The sequence below is a fragment of the Rhincodon typus genome, chromosome 8 (assembly GCF_021869965.1).
Source record: "Rhincodon typus isolate 14 chromosome 8, sRhiTyp1.1, whole genome shotgun sequence".
NCBI lineage: Eukaryota > Metazoa > Chordata > Chondrichthyes > Orectolobiformes > Rhincodontidae > Rhincodon > Rhincodon typus.
Genome location: NC_063339.1, coordinates 73050008 through 73071834, shown reverse-complemented (window position 1 = coordinate 73071834; position 21827 = coordinate 73050008). Strand labels below are relative to the sequence as shown.

The 21827-nt window shown below is 41.2% G+C and overlaps 1 protein-coding gene across 1 annotated transcript in view; it reads left to right on the top strand.

Moving 5' to 3' along the window:
- Window positions 1-21827, top strand: part of pacs2 (phosphofurin acidic cluster sorting protein 2) — a 253620-nt gene that overhangs the window by 215461 nt on the left and 16332 nt on the right. Inside the window, exons 9-12 of the mRNA XM_048600458.1 lie at window positions 410-564; window positions 5087-5197; window positions 7615-7723; window positions 18542-18584. Coding sequence (XP_048456415.1) covers window positions 410-564; window positions 5087-5197; window positions 7615-7723; window positions 18542-18584 — 418 coding nt within the window. The remainder of the gene's footprint in view (window positions 1-409; window positions 565-5086; window positions 5198-7614; window positions 7724-18541; window positions 18585-21827) is intronic.

Below are 21827 nucleotides of genomic sequence, written 5' to 3'. Positions count from 1 at the left end.
AGCCCCACCCCCATCTCCTACCTACTAACCTCATCCCGCCACCTTGATCTGTCCGTCCTCCCTGGACTGACCTATCTCCTCCTTACCTCCCCACCTGCACTCACCTTTACTGGCTCCATCCCCGCCTCTTTGACCTGTCTGTCTCCTCTCCACCTATCTTCTCCTCTATCCATCTTCTATCCGCCTCCCCCTCTCTCCCTATTTATTTCAGAACCCCCTTCCCCTCCCCCATTTCCGAAGAAGGGTGTAGGCCCGAAACATCAGCCTTCCTGCTCCTCTGATGCTGCTTGGCCTGCTGTGTTGTTCTAAAAACCATCTTGGGTCATTTTAGTATGTTAAAAGTGCAAGTTATTGTTGAAGCCACATCATCTCCTTTTATCAATACACACATTTTCTTGCTTGTTTTCAGCTGCAACTGTAACTCCCAAACACCAAGCCCCATTAAAGTGACGGTGGCAGGGGCCCAGCATTACCTAAGCGCTATCCTGAGGCTCTTTGTGGAGCAGCTGTCACACAAGACTCCTGACTGGCTTGGCTACATGAGGTTCCTCATCATTCCCCTTGGTATGTTCAACTCAACTATTTTAAGATACTTTGTGTTGTCTCACTCCACGTAAACCTACCTTGTTTGAACATTGATTTTGTTCAGGAAGGATTTTGAGGAAGGCTCAACAAACTCGAAACATTAACTCTGATTTTTTTTCTTGATGCTGCCAGACCTGCTGAGCTTTTCCAGCAACTTCTGTTTTTGTTCCTGATTTACAGCATCCGCAGTTCTTTTGGTTTTTATTTAGGATTTTGGTAGGATTGTTTATGTTTTGGGAAGATGGTGTTTGAGCACAAAAGGAGAATGTGTAGATAAACAGGCAGTTTCTGATTTGGATAGTTTCATTCCTGCTTCCATCAGGCACGGGATTCCTGCTGTTTTTGGACGTTGAAAGTAAATGGTTGCAAGGTTCATCTTGCGGTGATTGTAGAATCTCCTGCTAGCCGCTCTTTGTGCAGCATGAGCTAGCAGATCATCTGTCAGTCCTCTGCCAAGCATTGTATCTTGCTCTTAGCAATTAACAATTGAACAGGAACATGAAAGTATCACAAAAAATAGAGGTGTGTAGAAAATATTAGTAGTTGTTATTGATGTCGTTATACTATATCAAACTGAGTGTGGGCACATTAGAGAAAGCATCCAATTCCCGCTTACCCTTGAAATGCAAGGTATTACATTGGGTATAAAGATGCAAATATATTTCATTTGCTAGCACCGGCACCCTTCAATTTCATTTGAACAGGCCTTTCTGCACCTATCTGTTTCATCATTCAGACAGACTGTGGAAGATCTGCACCTAATAACTCGGTTTACCTGCCTTAGTTACATATACATGAATAGTCTTGCCCATCAAAAATCTATGAATTCCAGTTCTGAAGCTTCACAAAAATCAAGAAAGGGAGGGGAATGAAAAGAAATCATAACTTTTTTATAGGAAGCAAAATCTCAAAGGAACTATGTTTTAATAAATAACAGATGGTTGTCAGAGGTTTTAAGGTATTAATTTAGTCATGTTCTCTGTGGATATTTGTTGCTTCGCTGTTGCACTGTAGAAATATGATTTGAATTTCTACCTTGTGACTCAGTGTCAGCCATCTGTTCTGCCATAGGGGGGAATTATAGGATGGCAAATGAATTCTTATGGTGATGCTGTGAAAAATAACTAAGAAACTGGAACATTAGCTGGATTTTGTTTTTTTTTTAAAAAGCCACAAATTGATTCTTTTGGACCCAGTTAGAGTTTGTTAAACTGAATGCCAAAAGCTAAGAGCTGTATTATCAGTTAAAAATAGAACTGGGGAGTGGAATACAAGCAGAGAAGTTTATATGATAGAGTTAAAGCTGTACAAGGCATAATAGATAATAAATTTGCAAGAGGGGTATATATTGTAGAGGGCAGCAAATAGAATACAGCTTTAAATGGAGTAAAAACCGAAAGAACTGTGGATGTTGTAAATCCGAAACAAAAACAAATTGCTGTAAAAGCTCAGCAGGTCTGCAGCATCTGTGGAGAAAATCGGAGTTAACATTTCCGGTCCAGTGACCCTCCCACGGAACTATTGGTAGCTAGGAAAATGTTGGTTTATATGCAGAAGATAGGGTAGAGGGGAGGGGTAAGGAGTATATGATATGGAGATTGAGCCCAAAGAGAGAGAGACAGTTGGACAGACAAAGCAGTGGATAACAATCTGACTGGGAGGGTGAATAGCTGTTAATGGAGACTGTTAGTGGCTAACAATAGGTAGTGTGTAATGGCAGGCTATTTGATAACTAGCCTGGGGTGAGGGCCAGGGCATTGAAGAGTTCGAGCCTCAAATTATTGCACTCAATATTGAGCCCGGAGGGCTGCAGATCGAGCTTTGCTGGAACACTGCAACAAGCCTGAGACAGAGATGTTGGCCAGGGAACAGGGTAGTGTGTTAAAGTGGTGGGCAATTGGAAGGTCAGAGTCTTTTTTGTGGGCAGAAAGTAGATGTTCTGCAAAGTGGCCGCTCTGTCTACTCTTTGTTTCCCCAGTGTAGAGGAGACCACATTGTGAGCAGTGAATGCCGGAGACTAGATTGTGTGAAGTGCAGGTAAAGTGCTGCATCAGCTGGAAAGTATGTTTGGGGCCTTGGATACTGGAGAGGGAGGAGGTGAATGGGAGGGTGTTACACCTTTAGCAGTTGCAGGCTGGCAGTCCTTCCAAAAATTCTCAAACAGGACTGCCCAGGCAGACCCGTTGTTTCAGCCTGCTTCTGCCTCACAAACTTCTCTCTTCCTACCTTGACTCAGACTTTTCTGCCCTGGTCTAGTCCCTGCCCACTTCATCCACGATTCCTCTGACGCTTGACGCCAGTTTCGCAATTTCCAGTTTGCAGCTGACTCGTCTTTACCGTGGACGTGCAATCCCTCTACACATCCATTTCCCACCAGGATGGTATCGGGGCTCTCTGTTTCTCCCTGAGCAAAGGCCCGACCCATCCTCGCCCTGAACAACTTCTCTTTTAACTTCTCGCATTTTCTTCAGGTCAGAGGGGTGGCCATGGGTACCCTCACGGGCCCTAGTTATTGCCTGTCTCTGCGTGGGGCACATGGAACATTCCTTGTTCTAGTCCTATTCCGGGCCCCACCCACAAGTTTTTCTCCATTGTATCAATGATATTATTGGTTGGTGCTGCTTCCCTCTCTCATCTGGAACTGGAAAAGTTAATCGATTTCGCTTCCAATTTCCACCCTGCCCTCACTTTCACCTGGTCTATCTCTGACACCTCCCTTCCCCTCCTTGACCTCCCCTTCCTCGACAAATCTGTTTCCGTTTCTTGGGATAGACTGCCCACTAATATCCACTACAAACCCACCAACTTCCACAGCTACCTGGACTATACATCCTTGTATCCCTCTTCCTGTAAAGACTCCATTCCATTCTCCTAGTTCCTCTGTCTCCATCACATATGTTCCAACAAGGCCAACTTTGACAAGGAAACCTCCAAAATGTCTACCACCTTCCTTAACTGAGGATTCCCCAGCACCGTTGTTGACAGGGGCCTTCAACCGGGTCGGAACCATTTCCCGCACTTCCGCCCTCACCCCTTCTCTTCCCTCCCGCAACAGCGATAGGGTTCCCCTTGTCCTTACATACCATCACACCAGCATCCACATCCAGAAGATCATCAGCCGCCATTTCCGCCACCTCCAGCGAGATGCCACCACTAGACACGTTCCCTTCCCCTCCTTTGTCCACCTACCGGAGGGATTGTTCCCTCCCGGACACCCTGGTCCACTCTTTCCTCGCTCCGAATAGCACCCCCACGGCACCTTGTCCTGCAACTGCCGAAGGTGTAATACCTGCCCATTTACCTCCACCCTCCGCAGTATCCGAGAGCCCAAACATACCTTCCAGATGAAGCAGCACCTTACCTGCAATTCACACAATCTAGTCGGCTGCATTCGCTGCTCACAATGTGGTTTCCTCTACATTGGGGAAACAAAGTGTAGACTGGGTGACTGCTTAGCAGAACATCTATTTTCTGAGCTTCCAATTGCCTGCAACTTTAAGACACCACCGTGTTCCCTGGCCAACTCGTCTCGGGCTTGCTGCTGTGTTCCAGCACAAGCTGGAAGAACAACACCTCATTTTCCGCTTGGGGACCCTGCAGCCCTCCGGACTCCATATCGAGTTCAATAATTTTAGGGCTTGAACTCTCCCATGCCCTAGCCCCTAACCCCACCCACCACGCCTTGTAATCATATAGTCTGCCTATTCTTAGCCACTAACAGTCTCCATTAACAGCTATTCACTCTCCCAACCAGATCATTATCCACTCCTTTGTCTGGCCAAATGTCTTCTTTCTCTTTGGACTCATTCCCACCTATCGTTTACTCCTTACCCACTCCTGCCCACCCTATCATCTGCATATAAACGGACATTTTCCTAGCTACCATCAGTTCTGAGGAAGGGTCACTGGACCCGAAACATTAACTCTGATTTCTCTTCACAGATGCTGCCAGACCTGCTGAGCTTTTCCAGCAACTTCTGTTTTTGTTTAAATGGAGTAAATACTGGAAAGCTTCTACAGTACAGCTGTGAGGGTATGTACAAACAGAGCAGCATCTTTAAGACACTGCAGCCTCCATAGCAACTGCTAATTTCTTCCAAATGTCCACATAGTTGCTGGTCCCTCCTGCAGTCGCTACAGCAGGCTTGACATGCAGCTGCTGAGGTCTCCCACAGTGTTAACAGCTGATCGGACCTGTTTGCAACTTCAGCAGGCAGCTGTTCACTATTTTGTTGTTTCCTTTACACTGAAATAAAGTGAAAACAGAAAAGAAGACTTGTAGGAATTTGAAGAAAGAGTAGAAGGATTGCTCTAGGTTCTAGGATTTTAAGATCATCAAATTTAAAAAACTTAGACATTGGGAATAAAGATTTTCTCTATCTCCATTAAAATGAACATGGGAAAATAAAGAGGCAGCAAGTCACAGATATGGTGGTTGCATTTTGAAGCAGTGTTTTTAATCTGGCTGGATATTTTAAAACATCCATGTTTTTTTTTCTAGGTTCTCACCCAGTGGCCAAATACCTCAGCTCCATAGATTACAGGTACAACAATTTTTTCCAGGATGCAGCATGGCAGGACTTTTTCACCAAAACAGAGGCCCCTTCCATAGGTAAATAATATACTGTAATGCGCTTAAAGCCACTCTGAATCACTTTGTGTCAACGCTGTATTGAATTACCAAGTTATCGCAAATCTGCTCTGAGCATGTTTTGTTAGTTTCCTTGTGATAATCATTGATTTTAATGTTGAGTACCATAACACCATTGTTGAAGTTGGTTGCACAATATGAAATTTGGGGATAAGTGAGAATGGATTGATTTGTATTTGTGCAACATCTTTCGAATCCTCAGGATATCCCCATGCATTTTACAACTAATAAATTACTTTTGAAGTGTAGTACCATTATAAAGGCCAATCCAATGGCCACTTTGCATGCCGGACCCACAAAAAGTAGAAAGAAAAGACCAGTTGCTCTCAAAATGCAATACCTCTCCCTGGGGAAACCTGGATTTAATATTTCGTTTGAAAGAGCATTTGTTACAAATATGAGGATATATAAGATTGATGTTTTTTTACTTTAAGGTGAAATGGAGGAATGAATGGGATCACATGTCCTGCTGTGAATTCGGCTGACAGCAAGCGTTGACAGAGAAGAGGGAAAAAAAAAATCACACTAGTATACAATGACTGAACAGCTGTGCTGATTGTGCTAAACTAGTACTTCTCTGGACTTAATAAATGGCCTCCGAGAAAAGATCCCTTAGGAAGTAGTGATCATAGCATGATACAAGAGTGTGAGAAACTTGCATGAAAAACAACTGTTTATCTTAAATAAAGGGAATTACAGTGTAATGATGATAGAGTTAGCTAAAGTGAAATGGGTAGATAATCAACAGGGACGACAGTCAGCAAGCAGTGGTAGTTTTTAAAGATGTAATTCATGACTCTCAGCGAAAATACATCCCAGTAAGAAGGAAAGATTCTATGAGAGGGATAAACTAACCATGGCTAACCAAGGAAATTAAGGAGAGTATTAATTTAAAAGAAAAAAGCGTATAAGGAGGCCAAAGTCAGTTGTAGCCCTGAAGAATGAGATAAATTCAGAATCCAGCAAAGGAGGACTAAAATGATAATAAAGATCAGAGAAAATAAACTAAGAGCAAAATAATCAGGAATATAAAAATTGACAATTAAACCTTCTGCATAATGTGTTTCAATGGTTTCTTTTGTTTGGAACTGGCTATGGTCATCTTGTCTACTATTCCTTTGAATGGCTTGACTGGAATGTTATATAAATTACAGGTGTGATGTTCCAGAGAGATGATAAATTGGCTTTTGTCATGGTAATAGCTGGAGATTTCTAGAAGCAGCCACATTTGTTGGACTGTTTCGTGTGGTTTTTTTTTTAAATAGTCCAATGTAGGTATATGTTCATTGTTTTTTAATCCGTTTTTGACACTCAACATGGCACTTAATTGTATTTGAATAAAATTTTTGCTTCTAGCTCTTTGTCTGGCTGCGGTATTCTTTGAGTGAAAGCTTTTATTGTTTTAATAAAGTTCTACCAATAGTTCATGGAAACTAGACTCTGAATTGATTAACATCACTTGGATGAATGGTTCAGTCTCCTGGCTTTCTTAGTTCACTTGTTATTGATAAAATAGATTAGACCCTATTCAGACTTTTGTTTAATGACCATGATATTTAAAGTGACTGAAACATTAATCTTTATTACACAATGTAGGCTTGCATTTGAGACTTTGATCAGAAAGCAGTAATGAGTATGTGAGTGGTGCACTGTTTGTTCTGATATTGCCTTATTATATGTATTTGTAGTCTTCTGTTATAAAGTCAACATCTGCTGCACATTTCTTTGAAGGTTCTTAAGTCCTTGTTACTCCTGTTGGTAGTGCTGTAATAGGTACTTTCAATGCTCAAGGTGTCACAATGTGTGACACACAGTCTCATTATAAAATACCAGCTATTGTTACCTTCTGAACAACCTTACAAGTTCCCACAGTTCTCACAATATGATTTCTGAAAATTCTTTTCAATTGTCATATTTGATCCTCGGTAATTGCTGTTTGCCAAAATCGTGGTTGGTCTGATTGTAAACAACACCTTCAAATTTCCCTTCAAACAGCACACTGTTCTGATTTGGACCTATATTTCATCTCTACCTTTAGGTGACTAATCTTAAAATTGAGAATTCTTCTCTCATCTTTTCTGCTTTTCCTTCCCTATTTAACTTGCTCCTTAGAATCTACTCTGCAACATTTCCTAAATTGGAACAGTCAATGAAATGTGCTTTGGGATGTCCTGAGTTCTTGGAAAGTGTAATATGTATGCAAGTCTTTGTCTTTCTTTTGTTGTGTGTAGTTGTGCATAGCTATTTATAACGTCTGCTGGACATTTGTTTACTTCATTTTATCTGCTTAGGAATGCAGTTTGCCTTTGTGAGAAAGGCAGGCTATTAATAGTGGAGCCAATGACCTGTTTAACCTGTTGATTGTGTCTTATTTGCAGTGCAGGAAATACCAGATGTTGTCACCAGAGTTACCCAGTACATCTCCAATGCAAACATCTCCCACCAATTACCTATAGCAGAAGCTATGCTAACCTACAAACAGAAAAGGTACAGGCATGATTTTTACGCTGACTGTGTAAAGTTACATTTGAAAATAAATAAAGCTTTCAAGAAAGTTACATAATCTACAAACATAACCAAATGGAATTCTGTGACAGCAGCAGGCAGTTTCCATGCTAGTGGGTGAACATAATTGAGACCTTACACCAGCAATAAATCACCACACATACAAAAATAGTGCACGTGTTCAGTAAAGCAAATATTTCTGTGACAATAAACCAATCTGTTGCTCTCACTGTATTCCTGTTTGTTTCATGAAATGTAATGGAACTCTGTGTTATACTTTCATAGCTCTTGCAAGTCAATAGGACTTGGTTGAGAGATAGTAGGTGGTTGATGTGTTTTCTTCTTATTGTAAGTCATCACAGGTAATCTTTTTTCACAGAATATGTCATAATACAATGTAGAATACTTGGCTGTAGAGTGCTGATAGGTCACCCAGCAATCTGTTTTGCTCACGTATATCACAGGTGCAAAGTAACTGCATTATTATGCTCCAATGTGCTTTTTCAGCACTAAATACCTCTTTCAGAAGTTAAACAATTAATATAGACAGAGTTAAGTTTAACATCTTGCTCGTTTTCTCCTGCAAAATTTTGCCTAAAAAGTGGGTGGTGATAGAGGGGGGGAAAAATCTGTAATTAGCAAAAGTATTGGAAGAGTTTCCAAGCCTTTCAGAATTTGATTAACATTAATTGAGATGCAGTTAGTCACACAAGGTGATGGAGGACTGTTTCTGAAAGACTGTTAGGGAGTTAATTAACATCAGTAGATATACAGTAGTAACGTAATGCTGGGAGAGCTCGCTGAGCAACAGTGCAAAGGAGCTGACTTAGCATTAGTAGTGACAGAATGGGGCGGCACGGTGGCTCAGTGGTTTAGCACTGCTTCCTCACAGCTCCAGGGACCCAGGTTCGATTCCACCCTCCGGCAACTGTCTGTGGAGTTTGCACATTCTCCTCATGTCTGCGTGGGTTTCCTCCAGGTGCTCCGGTTTCCTCCCACAGTCCAAAGATCTGCAGGTTAGGTGGATTGCCCATGCTAAATTGCCCATAGGGATGTGTAGATTAGGTGGGTTATAGGGGGATGGGTCAGGGTGGGATGCTCTGAGGTTCGGTGTGGACTTGTTGGGCTGGAGGGCCTGTTTCCACAGTGTAGGGATTCTATGATTCTATGATAATGAGTAGAATAGGGTTCTGGAGGAAGGAGTTACTTTCATGATGTGGACTAGGTCATTGATTCTAGATAAGTGAGGTTGAGAGAACATCCACACATCCTTACAATAGTTTATTATTAATATTATAAAATGTCTCAAGACACTTTGTAGGAGATTCATAAATTAAATTTTGACTCAAGCCACATAGTTGATGTTAAAGCATGAGCCAAAACCTGGTCAGAAAGAGGAACGTTTTAAGGAGAAAGGTAAAGAAGGAAAGAAAAGCAAAGGGAATTCCAGAACTTTAGAGCCTGACAGCTGAAGGCATCACAACAATTGATAGTAGATTAAAATCAGTTGTATCCCGCAGTTCAAACAGCTATTCACAGTGATTCCTATACACGCGCAGTAACTGTAATTCTTTATAATTGGTCATGATTAGCAAGTAGTCCTGATGCTGAGAACCTGAGGAAGTCTTTAAGGTTGTCTAAGAAAATAACATAACTAAACTGATTATTTACTTCACCCTGGAACAAACTCTTCAGGAAAAACTCTCTTTAAATCAAGGTATATGATAATATAGTTTAATTCTCCTCTGTGATAAACAAGTAATATTATAGCAGCTTAGAATTTATGGTATTTATGGTTTACCTTTTTAAGTTTACATGTGTGGCTATTACTTTAAAATTCAAATGCCCTTTTCACACTGGCTGTAGTTAAAAGTGCTAACATGGACAAGTTCTCTGTAAATTTTTCAATTAGACATTGTAGATTAAAGACAAATGCAGCTGTAGCATCCTGTGTCAGAAAAGCTGTTTGTATGCAAGAAGCTGCAATAGCAGACATTTCAATGGATTTTCCACCAATTGCTTTTGCAAGTGAAAAATCTTGTTTATAGTGGTTTACGGTTCAAAGCAAGGCCCTGTCTGCAATGCTACATACGAAAACCAAGAAAATTGGATGGATGTCAACAATGTTTTGGCTTAAAATTTTATCTATTTTAAGATACTATTCAACATGAGCTGCCTAAAGGCTTCTGTGGCTTTTAGAGTTGCATGTTCTACCCCTCCCATAACTGAGTTGATCCACTGTGGGGATATTGAGCAATCTGACAGGAATTGAACACCCAAGCAACATCCTTGTGCCCCACATGACAGAAGCCCAATGAGCACTCCTTTAAGAACAGTACCCATGTTGTAAAATGATATCATTGGAGATCTCCAGCCTCCTGAACCAGCAACAGATTGGTGAACGCTGATGAACAATGTACTGTGTCCTTCAGAGGATAGTGAGAATGGATTGGAGGCAACAGAATAATTAAAAAGGAAAATGGAAATATTCCGAGTCTAATGTTGGCTAAGGTCTGTTCTGTCAATAATTTTTGCTCCATAATACTTACTTTTGGTCTTAATCAGCACAAAGTACTATATCCTCATGTGATATGCAGCCAGCTGTAAATGCATTTGACTGTCTTAAATACTCGACTATCAGCAGCCAGTGAGGAAAGGGCAAGTCCTTATTATTGATACAACCCTCAGATCAACCTGTTCCGTGTAATAACGTGTGGTTTTTGTTTTCTTGTGGTTGCTTTCAATAAAGGAAAAAGAGCTTTCATTTTGATTTTAACATAAGGTACCAGAGTCTGCTTGGGTTTTGAATTTTTTTAAAAATAAATATATAATGCTTTGTTGATATATATTTAATGCCAAACTTTTCTTCTCCTGGCTTAACATTGTTGCCTGGTATGATAATTGGATTACAATTGTATGACTTAAAATTGGAAATTTGGTGAATCTGCTGGAGCATGTTAACATTGGAGAGTAGTGTACACTTTCAGTATTTTCCATGAGCATGCTAATATTTGAATAAGCATTTACTGGTCTGGTATCTGAAAAATAAATCACACTTCCAGAGAATACTTTACTGGCCTTGTTTAAACAAACTATCCCATCTAATCTACAATCCCATCTAATTTCTCCTGCCTACATTAATGACTTCTGAGGATATATCCATGAAACTCAATGCATCAGTTACCTTAATGTCACTGCATTGTCCATCTATGTCTTCACTGAACAGAACAACAGCATAACACTGGACAGTCTTCTACTCAGGATAGGGATAGCAAGGCCAGCATTTATTATCCATCCCCAGTTAATCTTGAGAAGGTGGCATTGAACCACATCTTGAACTATAGTCCTTGTGATTTAAAAGTTAAATTGAAGCACATGTTAGTGTACACACATGGATCCAGAACTGGCTGGCAGTCAGAAAGCAAAGAGCAGAAATAAATGGGTCATTTTCCGAGTTGCAGGCAGTAACTAGTAGGGTACTGCACAGATCAGTGCTTGAACCCCAGTTATTCACAATATATATTAATGATTTAGATTAGGGAAGTGAATGTAATATCTCCAGGTTTGCAGACAACACAAATCTGGGCAGGAGGGTGAACTGAGAGAAGGATGCTGAGATGCTTCAGTGTGACTTGGCCAAGTTAAGGGAGTGGGGAAAATGTATGTTAGATGAAGTAGGATATGGATAAAAGTGAGGTTGTCCACTTTGATAGCAAAAGACAAGAAATTAGATTATCATGTGGTGCAACAAGTTCTGGGTATCCTTGTACACCGTTGCCAAAAGTAAGCATGCAGATCAGGCAGTAAAAAGGCAAATGGTATGTTGGCCTTTGTAGCGAGTGGATTTGAGTACAGGAGCAGGAATGTCTTGCTGCCTTTTCTATAGGGCCTTGGAGTTTTATGTGCAGGGTTGGCTCCTTGTCTGAGGAAGGATGTTCTAGCTGTGGAAGGTGTGCAATAAAAGGTTTACCAGACTGATTCATGGGACGGCAAGACTGACACATAAGGAGAGACTAGATTGGTTAGGACTATATTCACTGGAGTTTAGAAAAATAAGAGGGGATCTCCTAGAAATGTGTAAAATCCTAATAGAACTAGATAAGGTAACTGCAGGAAGGATGCTCCTGATGACTGGAGTGCAGTACCAAAGGTCACAGTCTAAGGGTACAGGGTAGGATAGGAGGAAAAATTTCTTCACTCTGTGGAATTCTCTACCACAGAGATTGAGGTCAAACACTGAATGTTTTCACGAAGGAGTTGGATAACGTTCTTGGGGCTAAAGGGATCAAAGTGTATAGGGAGAAAGTGGAAACAAGGCACTGCATTGAATGATCAGCCATGATCATTTTGAATGGTGGAGTAGACTCAAAAGGCCAAGCTCCAGTTTTCTACACTTCTATTTTTACAGTGAAAGTATTCCCAGAGTTCCAGGATTTTGATTCACTGAAATTGAACACACAATGTATGTCCAGGTCAGGCTGCTGTGAGTCTTAGTGTCACCAAATCATTACAGCACAGAAGAAAGCACAGCACATGAGCAATCCAGACAGCCCCATTCCCTTTCTCTATCTTCATGGCCCTGCAAGTTTATTCCTTTTCAAATTGCTTTTGAAATCAATCATTAATTGTGTCTACTTTCATTGTACACGTGGCCAGTGATTTCCCAATGAAGTAACTCCACAGGTGCCAGTATCCTGTCACCAAGTCACCCTTTATTTGGAGAGTCCTTGACACTAATCCAGCTTCCTCAGAGCCAGCTCTCAGAGTGAACAAGATGTCTGACATTTCTGTTCCATGAGGTTGGTTGGCTCGCCGAGCTGGTTTGTTTTGCAGACATTTTGTTACCATGCTTGGTAACATCCTCAGTGCAGCCTCTGATGAAGCGTCGGTGTGTTTTCCCACCTGGTTTTTAAACTCTGGGGTCCGTTGAGATGGATTGCCTCACTTCCGGTAGCTCCTCACCCGAGCTACAGATCCACTCCAAAAACTTCTGCTCCTATCTGTCAGCCAGGGCTCCCTGATTGGACCAGGTTGACAGCCCCAATCAGGAAACTCGTATTCTATGAGGTCCACCTGGCTGACCTCATTACAATCACTATATCCCTACCCCTCTGAGTCCGAGGAAATAGGCCGGTTCTTTATTTTGTAGTCCCTCCTAGGGTGTTTTAGCACGGCGTCGGGTTCCTCCAACTTTACCTCTGATATGGGCAGCTTGTAATGCACAGTAGCTCGCCTCTTGCGCCTGAAGCATCTCAGAAGAAATTTATTCTCTTCAAGTGGCAAAGACATCAAGACATCAAGGCAGCAACAGTCACTGTGTCTATCTCCAATTCAGAGGTATCTTCAACACTTGATGGAAACGGAGAACCTGTGAGTTCCAGTACAGACAGACAGGCTGTTGAGGAGCCGGGCACGTTTTGCTTCCACACCATTTGCGAGTTTGCAGCTTTCATATGGTCCACATGCTTGTTCTGGACCATCGCACCCACCTGAACTGTATACGTCACTGGACCTGACCTTGTGTCGGCCATGTCTCTTACCTATGCAGGGACACCCTGGATTCTGAAGAAAATTTTAATCATTTGGCTGAGGCTTGGCTTTGTTTTGGGCTTTTACTGTGGGCTGACCGAGAGTCCTTCTGTCCAGGATACATCCTGAGTGAGACTCTGCAATTGTTTTCGCTCAAGTGGCGTGATCCAAGTGCAGTCAGACTGGCAAGGCTGTCCAATGATAACACCAGTTGTAGTGCCTGTTTGAAGTCCAGTTGGGCTTCAGCTAGTAGGCGGTTTTGCATGGTTGCATCATTAGTTAAACTGTGTCTCAGCATCTCATTAAGGTTCACATGCCTCTGCCAGTCATCTTTACCCAGTCAAAAATCCTGATACAGATTCCCTGGTTCTCGAATTGCTGAGTAAAACTGATAGCGGCTCAGAATTAGCGGAGGTTTGGTGTCATAATATTCCTTAACTAAATCTGTCAGCTCTTCAAAGGTTTTAGTATCTGGTGCTTCAAGGAGAGTTAGGCTCCTAATAACCAATAAAGCTCTGGGTCCACAAGCTGTCAGAGAGAATTACTCGTTGCTTTTCATCTGCCCCAACTTTTATTTGCCCAGAAAAAAAAACACATTCCTTCTACATACTGGGCCCAATCTTCGGCAGGATGGAACAAGTAAAGCTTCCCAAATAACAGCATGATGCCAGAAATGCTTACCCTAACTCAAAAATGACAGTTGCAAGGGAATTTCTTAGGCGCATGCTTTTCGCTCATTGCCACTGAAACAACTGCATAGAGACCGGAATCCGGTCACCAAGTCACCCTTTATTTACACGTGGAGAGTCCTTGATGCTGATCCACCTCGCTCAGAGTAAACAGGATGTCTGACACTCCTGTTCTTATCTGTCAGCCAGGGCTCCCTGACTGGACCAGATTAACAGCCCCAATCAGGGAACTCGTATTGTTTGAGGTCCACCAGGCTGACCTCTTTACAATCGCTACACCTATTGATACTACTCTCTGCGCAGCAATGATCTTCCTGACTTCACCCCTGAATCTCTTTCCCAAAAATCTTTACATGTGTGTACCATAGTCCATGTACCATTAGGTAATGCAACAGCTTTTGTCTGCCTTATCTAAATCTGATCTGTTATGATGTTGTACAATCCCAGCTTCTTCAACCTAACCTTATTGTTAAAATTTCTTTTTGGAGTCCATTCTGCTGAATCTCATCTGGACCCTCCTACAGACCTTTAAATTCTTTCTAAAGTGTAGTGATTAGATCTAGATGGCAAAGTGACAGACTTTGTTTACATGGACTTTAGTAAAACCTAGACGAATTAGTAAAGTTAGAACACATGGGATTCAGAGAGAGTTTACCAATTGGATATAAAATTGCCTTGATAGTATGAGACAGAGGGTGCTAGAGGGTTGTTTCTTGGACTGGAAGCCTGTAACCAGCAGTGTTCCACAGGGATCAGTGCAGGGTCCATTTTTGTCATTTATGTAAACGATTTGGACGAAAATTGAGGATGTGGAGGTGCCGGTATTGGACTGGGGTGGACAAGATCAGAAATCACACGACACCAGGTTATAGTCCAATGGGTTATTTGAAAACACAAGCTTTCAGATCCATGCTCCTCCTTCAGGTGTTAGTGAGAGAGGTGGAATCAGACACAGAATTGATAAGTAAAAGATCAAAGGGTCACACCACTAAGGATGTATTAAACAAACCTAAAATGCTGTTTAATCTTTAATCAGTTAGAAAGTTTTAAATGATTAATATGTATATGTAAATCTCTAAATTTCTTCTAAGTCACTGCCCTGAGAGAAATAAAGGTTTTATCAGCGTAAAGAAGAGGAGATATTTTAGGTCAGACAATGCATGTTGGTGTGAGACCTTGTTTAAAATTTGAAGAAGGAGCAAGGCTCTGAAAACTTGTGTTTTCAAATAAACTTGTTGGATTATAACTTGGTGTTGTGTGATTTCTGAAAATTGAGGAGGCGTGGTTAATAAGTTTGTGAATGACTCCAAAATTGGCGCTATAGTGGACAGTGAAGAAAGTTATCTAAGATTACAAAGAGATCTTGATCAATTGGGCCAATGGGCTGATAAGCTGCAGATAGAGTTTAATTTGGATAAATGCGAGGTATTGCATTTTGGTAAAATAAAGAAAGACCGGACTTGTACGTTAATGCAACGGCCCTGGGGAATGTTGTCGAACAGAGACCTAGGGGTTCAGGTGCGTAGTTCTTTGAAAGTTGTGTCACAGACTGGGTGGTTAAGATGGCGTTTAGCATGCTTGCCTTCATTGCTCAGACCATTAGTGTAGGTTAGGATGTCACGTTGAGGTTGTACAGGATGTTGGTGAGGTCACTTTTGGAGTACTGTATATAGTTCAGGTCACCGTACTATAGCAAGGATTTTATTAACTGGAGAGGGTTCAGAAAAGATTTACCAAGATGTTGCCGGGACTGGAGGGTCAAGTTATAAGGATAGACTGAGTAGGCTGAAACCTTTTTCACTGGAACGTAAGAGATTGAGGGTTGATCTTATAGAGGTTTATGAAATCATGAGGGGCATATATAACATGAATAGCAAAGGTCTTTTCCCCAGGGTGGGGGAGTTCAAAACTGGGGATGTATTTTTAAGGTGAGAGCAGAAAGATTTAAAAGAGACCTGAGGGGCAATATTTTCCACACAGAGGGTGGTTCGTATATGGAATGAACTGCCAGAGGAAGTGGTAGATGCAGGTACAGTTACAACATTTAAAAAAAAATTTGGACATGTACATGAACAGGAAAGGTTTAGAGGGATATGGCCCAAACGCAAGAAAGTGGAACTAGTTTTAATTTGTGAAACACGACATGGATGAGTTGGACCGAAGGGTCTGTTTCTGTGCCGTATGACTCTATGAATACTTGAGTTGTGGCTTACTCAAAGCAATGTAAATATTCAGAATAACTTTCCTGCTTTTGTACTCAAAATCTCTATTTATGAAACTTAAGATCACACTTGCTTTTTTTTTAAACCACACTTTTAATTGTCCTGCCATCTTCAAAGATCTAGGCACAGGAACTCCAGGTCCTTTTGTTCATGCACACTCTTTAGAACTGGGCCATTAACTCTCTTGCCTCTCTCTATGCCAATGCATTTTTGCACCATTCCCTGTATATACCAAATTAAACTAGCTTCCTGTCTGCCCATTCTCCTGACCTATGTGTTCTGGTGCAGTTGATTGGTACTCTCAACATTATCTGCCTCAGTTGTGTTGGTAGCACTGGCAAAGTTTGGAGGGAAATTTGCAGATGGACCATCTTCTCATGATGGAACTGCTCTTGACCTTTTCAATGGCAGTGATAGCAGTGCCAGGACTTGCTGTCAAAGTAATACATAAAAGAAATCTTTATAACTGTTCCCTATACTCCTGTTCAGCTGCGTATTCTTTTCTGACACATTCTTTCTCATTTAAAATAACCAGTTTTAATGATTGAGCTGTTTTGGACCAGCACCATTGAAATATTTGCCACTCAAGTGACTTCCACCTACTGCTAGTTTTTAGCTGACTGCGTGACAACACGAAAGATGTTCTAACAATGTTTTTATTCCTCATCCTTTCTTATCTTGCTATGTTCTCTGAGCCTATCTGGTGCAACAGACAAAAATCTTCTCGTCTTTGTCTTCTAATGCATGTACCTTCAGGGATTGCGAAAGCTTTTGTCTGCCTGATCTAAATCTGGTCTGTTATAATGTTGTGCAAACCTATCAAATCTCCTTTGTTCCAAGAGCAACAGACAAGCTGGTAAATTCATGACAATGTAGGATAGCAACAGGTCTAAACCTTCTTTCTGCTCAGAACATTGAATGATATAAATTTGGCCAGCTCTTTGAGGGAACCATCCAATTTGCTATACTTTCCCCAAATTCCTGGAAATCTGGCCCTTTCAAGTATTTTCCAATTTATTTATTGAATTGAAAGTAGAAATTGCATGAGAAATGTAGCAGGTCTGGCAGTATTTGTGGGAAGAAAGCAGAATTAACGTTTTGCGTCCAGTGACTTGTCATCAGAAATATTAGCAACTAAGAAAAAGTGGTATTTATGCTGAATATATTATGTTACTTTGATGTTCATAATGTTTTCCAGTACCGTTAGGTGCAATGCAAATTTTGAGTTTGACCTTTAAGCTGTGGACCTATTACATGGCATTTTGCTCAGGTTTGCCTTTTTTGTTCAGTCATGACCAGCAATACTCACCTTGGCTAGTTTCACGGTTCAAGAAACCTGACAGTTTACTTTAGACATGCCATTCTTCGGCAGGGACCTTGAAACTATTTCAAGAATCTTCAAAATAAACACTAAATTGATGTGGAGGTATAATCTGATTACTCTAAAAATGTTCATCAGAATGCATCAATTCTACTGTTTTAACCCCAGAAATAGTGATTAACCAGACAGTCCCAGAGCTGTCCTTAGAATTCCCATGTTCTTTACCAAGCCCAATACTCACCTGAGTTTCTGTGGCTTGTAATATTCCCATAACTATGAAAGGTTTCGTGCATCCTACAGTACTCCCAATAGTCGCAAAGTATTCCCCTAAGAATTTTGTCTCCTGCATTATTCCCAGTATTTGCCTCAGCATTTCTCAAAGACTCTCTGTCTCTTGTAACATAATTTGCAAAAGTGACATCTAAAGTCATTATATAATCTTTAATACTTTATCCATTGCCTTTGCCTTTTCCTCCAATGTTTATACTCTCACCTGAGATACACTGTCATTTTTAACTGATGGAAGTATCGTATATAAGAATTATGAGAGTAATTTCTCGTTGTAGTTTATTGGACCCCTATGTAGGTTTGACTAACTCCCTGCGCAGTTTGATTCTTTTATTTTAAAAGGATTTGGCACATTTTAGAATATTGGCTTGGAAATTAAAGGTACATTTTGAGAATAAATCTAGACTTCCATATATCTGAACTCCTTCACCCACGCTACCATTCCAGTAAATTGCTTCAAAATTGTTTTAAAAGTCTTTGCATTAAAACAGTTTGGAAGATAATGTTGGCCGGAGTGCTCTGTGCCTGAAGCCACACTACTGTACGTTACTCTCCTGCTGCTGCGTATATGCTGTGCGTAAATTTTTGCAGCTGATTTGAAAAATGATCCTGCGTATAAATGCAAATTGAAAGATGAGTATTTGATGAAACAGAATTGTTACTGCATGTTACTATTTGCATCACTTGGTTCTCCTTCTCTTGTGGTCTCGTGGATTAAATTTAATGCTTCTTTTCCCCCCTTAATCTATAGCCCAGATGAAGATTCCTGTCAGAAGTTTATTCCTTTTATTGGAGTAAGTTATTTCAATTTTATATTTTAAAGTTTCTCATCTGCATGTCAATATGTTCAATACTGTGTCATCCCCCATCGCTTTTCCTCTATGATGTTATCCATTGATGCTTCTATTTTTACCTTCCTGGTCACCACTCATCTCCTGTAGCTTCTGACTGAAATTAGCTCCCAGTTTAGCAAAATTAAATTTCTCATTGTTCTGTTGAAATTCCTATAAAGCCTTGCCTGCCTTTATTTTTGTAGCCTCCACCAGCTCTGGAACCTTCCGAGATGGCTGTGCGAGTCTGTTTTTGGTTTAAGAGATATCTCTTTCACCCCAGCAATGGAAGCTGCTTTTGCAACCTTTAAAGCCCCAAGCTTGGAATTCCATTTCTAAACCTTGCTGCCTATCTAACTCTTCTTGAAATCGACATCTGTGATGTCACCTGTTTTAAAGGGATTTTTTTGAGTTTTGGTGTTACAAGCGGTCCTATAACGTTCATTTTTCAGCTTGCAATATCGTACTGCATCCCAAGGCATTATATAGATATAAATAGTTGTTGTGCAATACAGAACACAATACAGGGAATGTATCCCACATGGTCAGCTCCAGCATTCCCTAGGACTGTCAGCTGCAGTCACTTACTAATATGTTATTGACATGCTGCCTATGTGACCTTATTCATCTTGTATTATTCGAACTGCCATATCAAAGTGTAGTTGATTCTTGGTATTGCCTGTAACCTAGAAACTAGGAGACCCTCCTTGTAAGTGGATTTGTCTCTCTCACAGAAACTCTCCCTTTGCTTAAGGTGAAGCTTCTCTCATACACAAGCTTTCATTTGCTTAAGCTGAATCTAATAGCGACAACCAGCTTCTCCTCAAGCTGAGTTTTAAACCTGTCATTTAGATTGTTATCAAGATTACTAATTTCCACTTCTGAAATAATCCTATCTCAATTGCAGCCACATTCAAGCCTTTAACCCCAGTAACTTCCAGTAATTTTTCGAAGCTTTGCTGTACATAAACCTCAACTAAACCAGACTCCATCACTGTTATCTTACCTCCTTTTAAATCTCATTCACTGATCTTCACCAGCTACCACTAGCCATTCTGTGTCATAGTGAATTCAAAAATTGCCCTGTGTGAAAATCTTTTATGGCTGTGTTCCAGCGTGTCTTCAGTTAACTTAGGCTAGGTAGTGGTGTAATGGCAACATCCCTGGACTAGTAGTCCATAGTTATAGGATAATGCTCTAGGGACATGAGTTTGAGTCACACCACAAAAGTTTGGGTTCAATTAATAGATCTGAAGCTAAAAGCTAGTTTAGTGGTGACCACAAAGCCATTATTGGTTATTGTCAAATTCCATCAGCTTCGCAAATGTCCTCAAGGAAGTAAAATCTGCCATCCTCACCTGGTCTGTATGACATGTGACTCCAGATGAGTCAACCACGTGACAACAGAGCACATTATGTGCCCTTACACTCCTTGGTTATCCTCCAAAGTGGTTGAATCAAAAATGCCTCCTGAAATCGCCCAGCAAGCCACTCACCTGCACCTTACCTCTACAAGGTGTGATAAAAGACATCAATTAAGCATTAGAAATTAAAATAGCGCACACAGCCCTGTTGACTAAATAATATTGTTCTTTCAACTATCTGGGAGTTTGTGCCAAAATTGGGAGAGCTGTCACACAGCCTAGTCAAACAGCAGCCTGACATTGTTTCTATGGTATGATTTTATGATGACTCCCTGCTGAAGGATTTCCTGGGAATCCTCAACATTGATTCTGGACTCCTAGGAGTTTAATAGCATCAGGTGAAACATAGGCAAGGAAACCAACTCCTGGTTGCCCCCTGCCCCTCCTTTTCCTTGTCCTCCCCTCCCCTCAAAACCCATTGATGAATCAGTTCTCCTCCATGTTGAACTCTACTTGGAGGATAACCAAGGAGTGTAAGGGCACATAATGTAGTCTGGGTGGGAGACTTCACTGTCTGCTATTGAGTGACTAGGTAGCACCAGTACTGAACAAATTGGCCAAATCTTAAAGGACATAACTGCTTGTTTGAAGTTGCAGCAGATGGTGAAGGAATCAACAAAAGGGGGAAATTTACTTGACCTCATCCTCTCCAATCTACTTGTACCAGATTTATCTGCCCGTGGCCGTATTGGGAGGAGTGACCACCAAATAGTTTTTTTTAAGAGATGAGGTCTTGCCTTCATTTGAAAATACACTCTGTCATTTTTTTAAAATTCAATCATGGGATGTGGGCATCACTGACTGGAAAGTTCAGAGTCAACCACATTGCTGTGGGTCTGGAGTCACATGTAAGCCAGACCAGGTAAGGATGGCAGATTTCCTTTGTTAAAGGACATTAGTGAACCAAAAGGGCTTTATAACAATCGACAGCTTGGGCTAACAAGTGTCAAGTAACATTTGTGCTGCACAAATGCCAGGCAGTGACCATCTCCAATAAGAGACAATCTAATCAGCGCCCCTTGACATTTAATGGAGTTACCATCACTGAATCCCTCACTGTCAACATCCTGGAGGTTACCATTGATCAGGAACTCAATTGAACTTATCACATAAATACAGTGGCTACAAGAGCAAGTCAGAGGTTAGGAATACTGCAGCGAGTAACTCACCACCTGACATTCCAATGGCTGTCCACCATTTGCAAGGCACAAGTCAGGACTGTGATGAAATATTTCCCACTTGCCTGAATGCGTGCAGCTCCAACAGCACTCAAGAAGCTTAACACCATCCTGGACAAAGCAGCCCACTTGACTGGAACTTCAACTAACTCCTTCAACATTCACTTCATTCACTGACACACAGTGGCAGCAGTGTACCATCTACGAGACGCATTGCAATAACTCACCAAGGTTGCATCCACAGAATCTACCAAACCCATAACCTCTACCATTTAGAAGGACAAAGGCAGCAGATACATAAGAACACCACCAGCTGCAAGTTCCACTCCAAGCCACTCACCATCCTGACTTGACAATATATCGCCATTCCTTCATTGTTGCTGGGTCAAAATCCTGGAACTCCCTCCCTAACAGCACTGTGGATGCACCTATACTACATGGAGGCTGTTAATCAAGAGGGCAACTCATCGTCGCCACCTCTTGGGCAATTAAGGTGACCACAGCCAGAGATGAATGAGGGGAAAAAAGTCTCAAACGTTGTGTTCCTGGTGTCTCCTCAGTTCGTGCTCAACTGTTGTCATATATTCCTAAATCTCTCTGTTTTG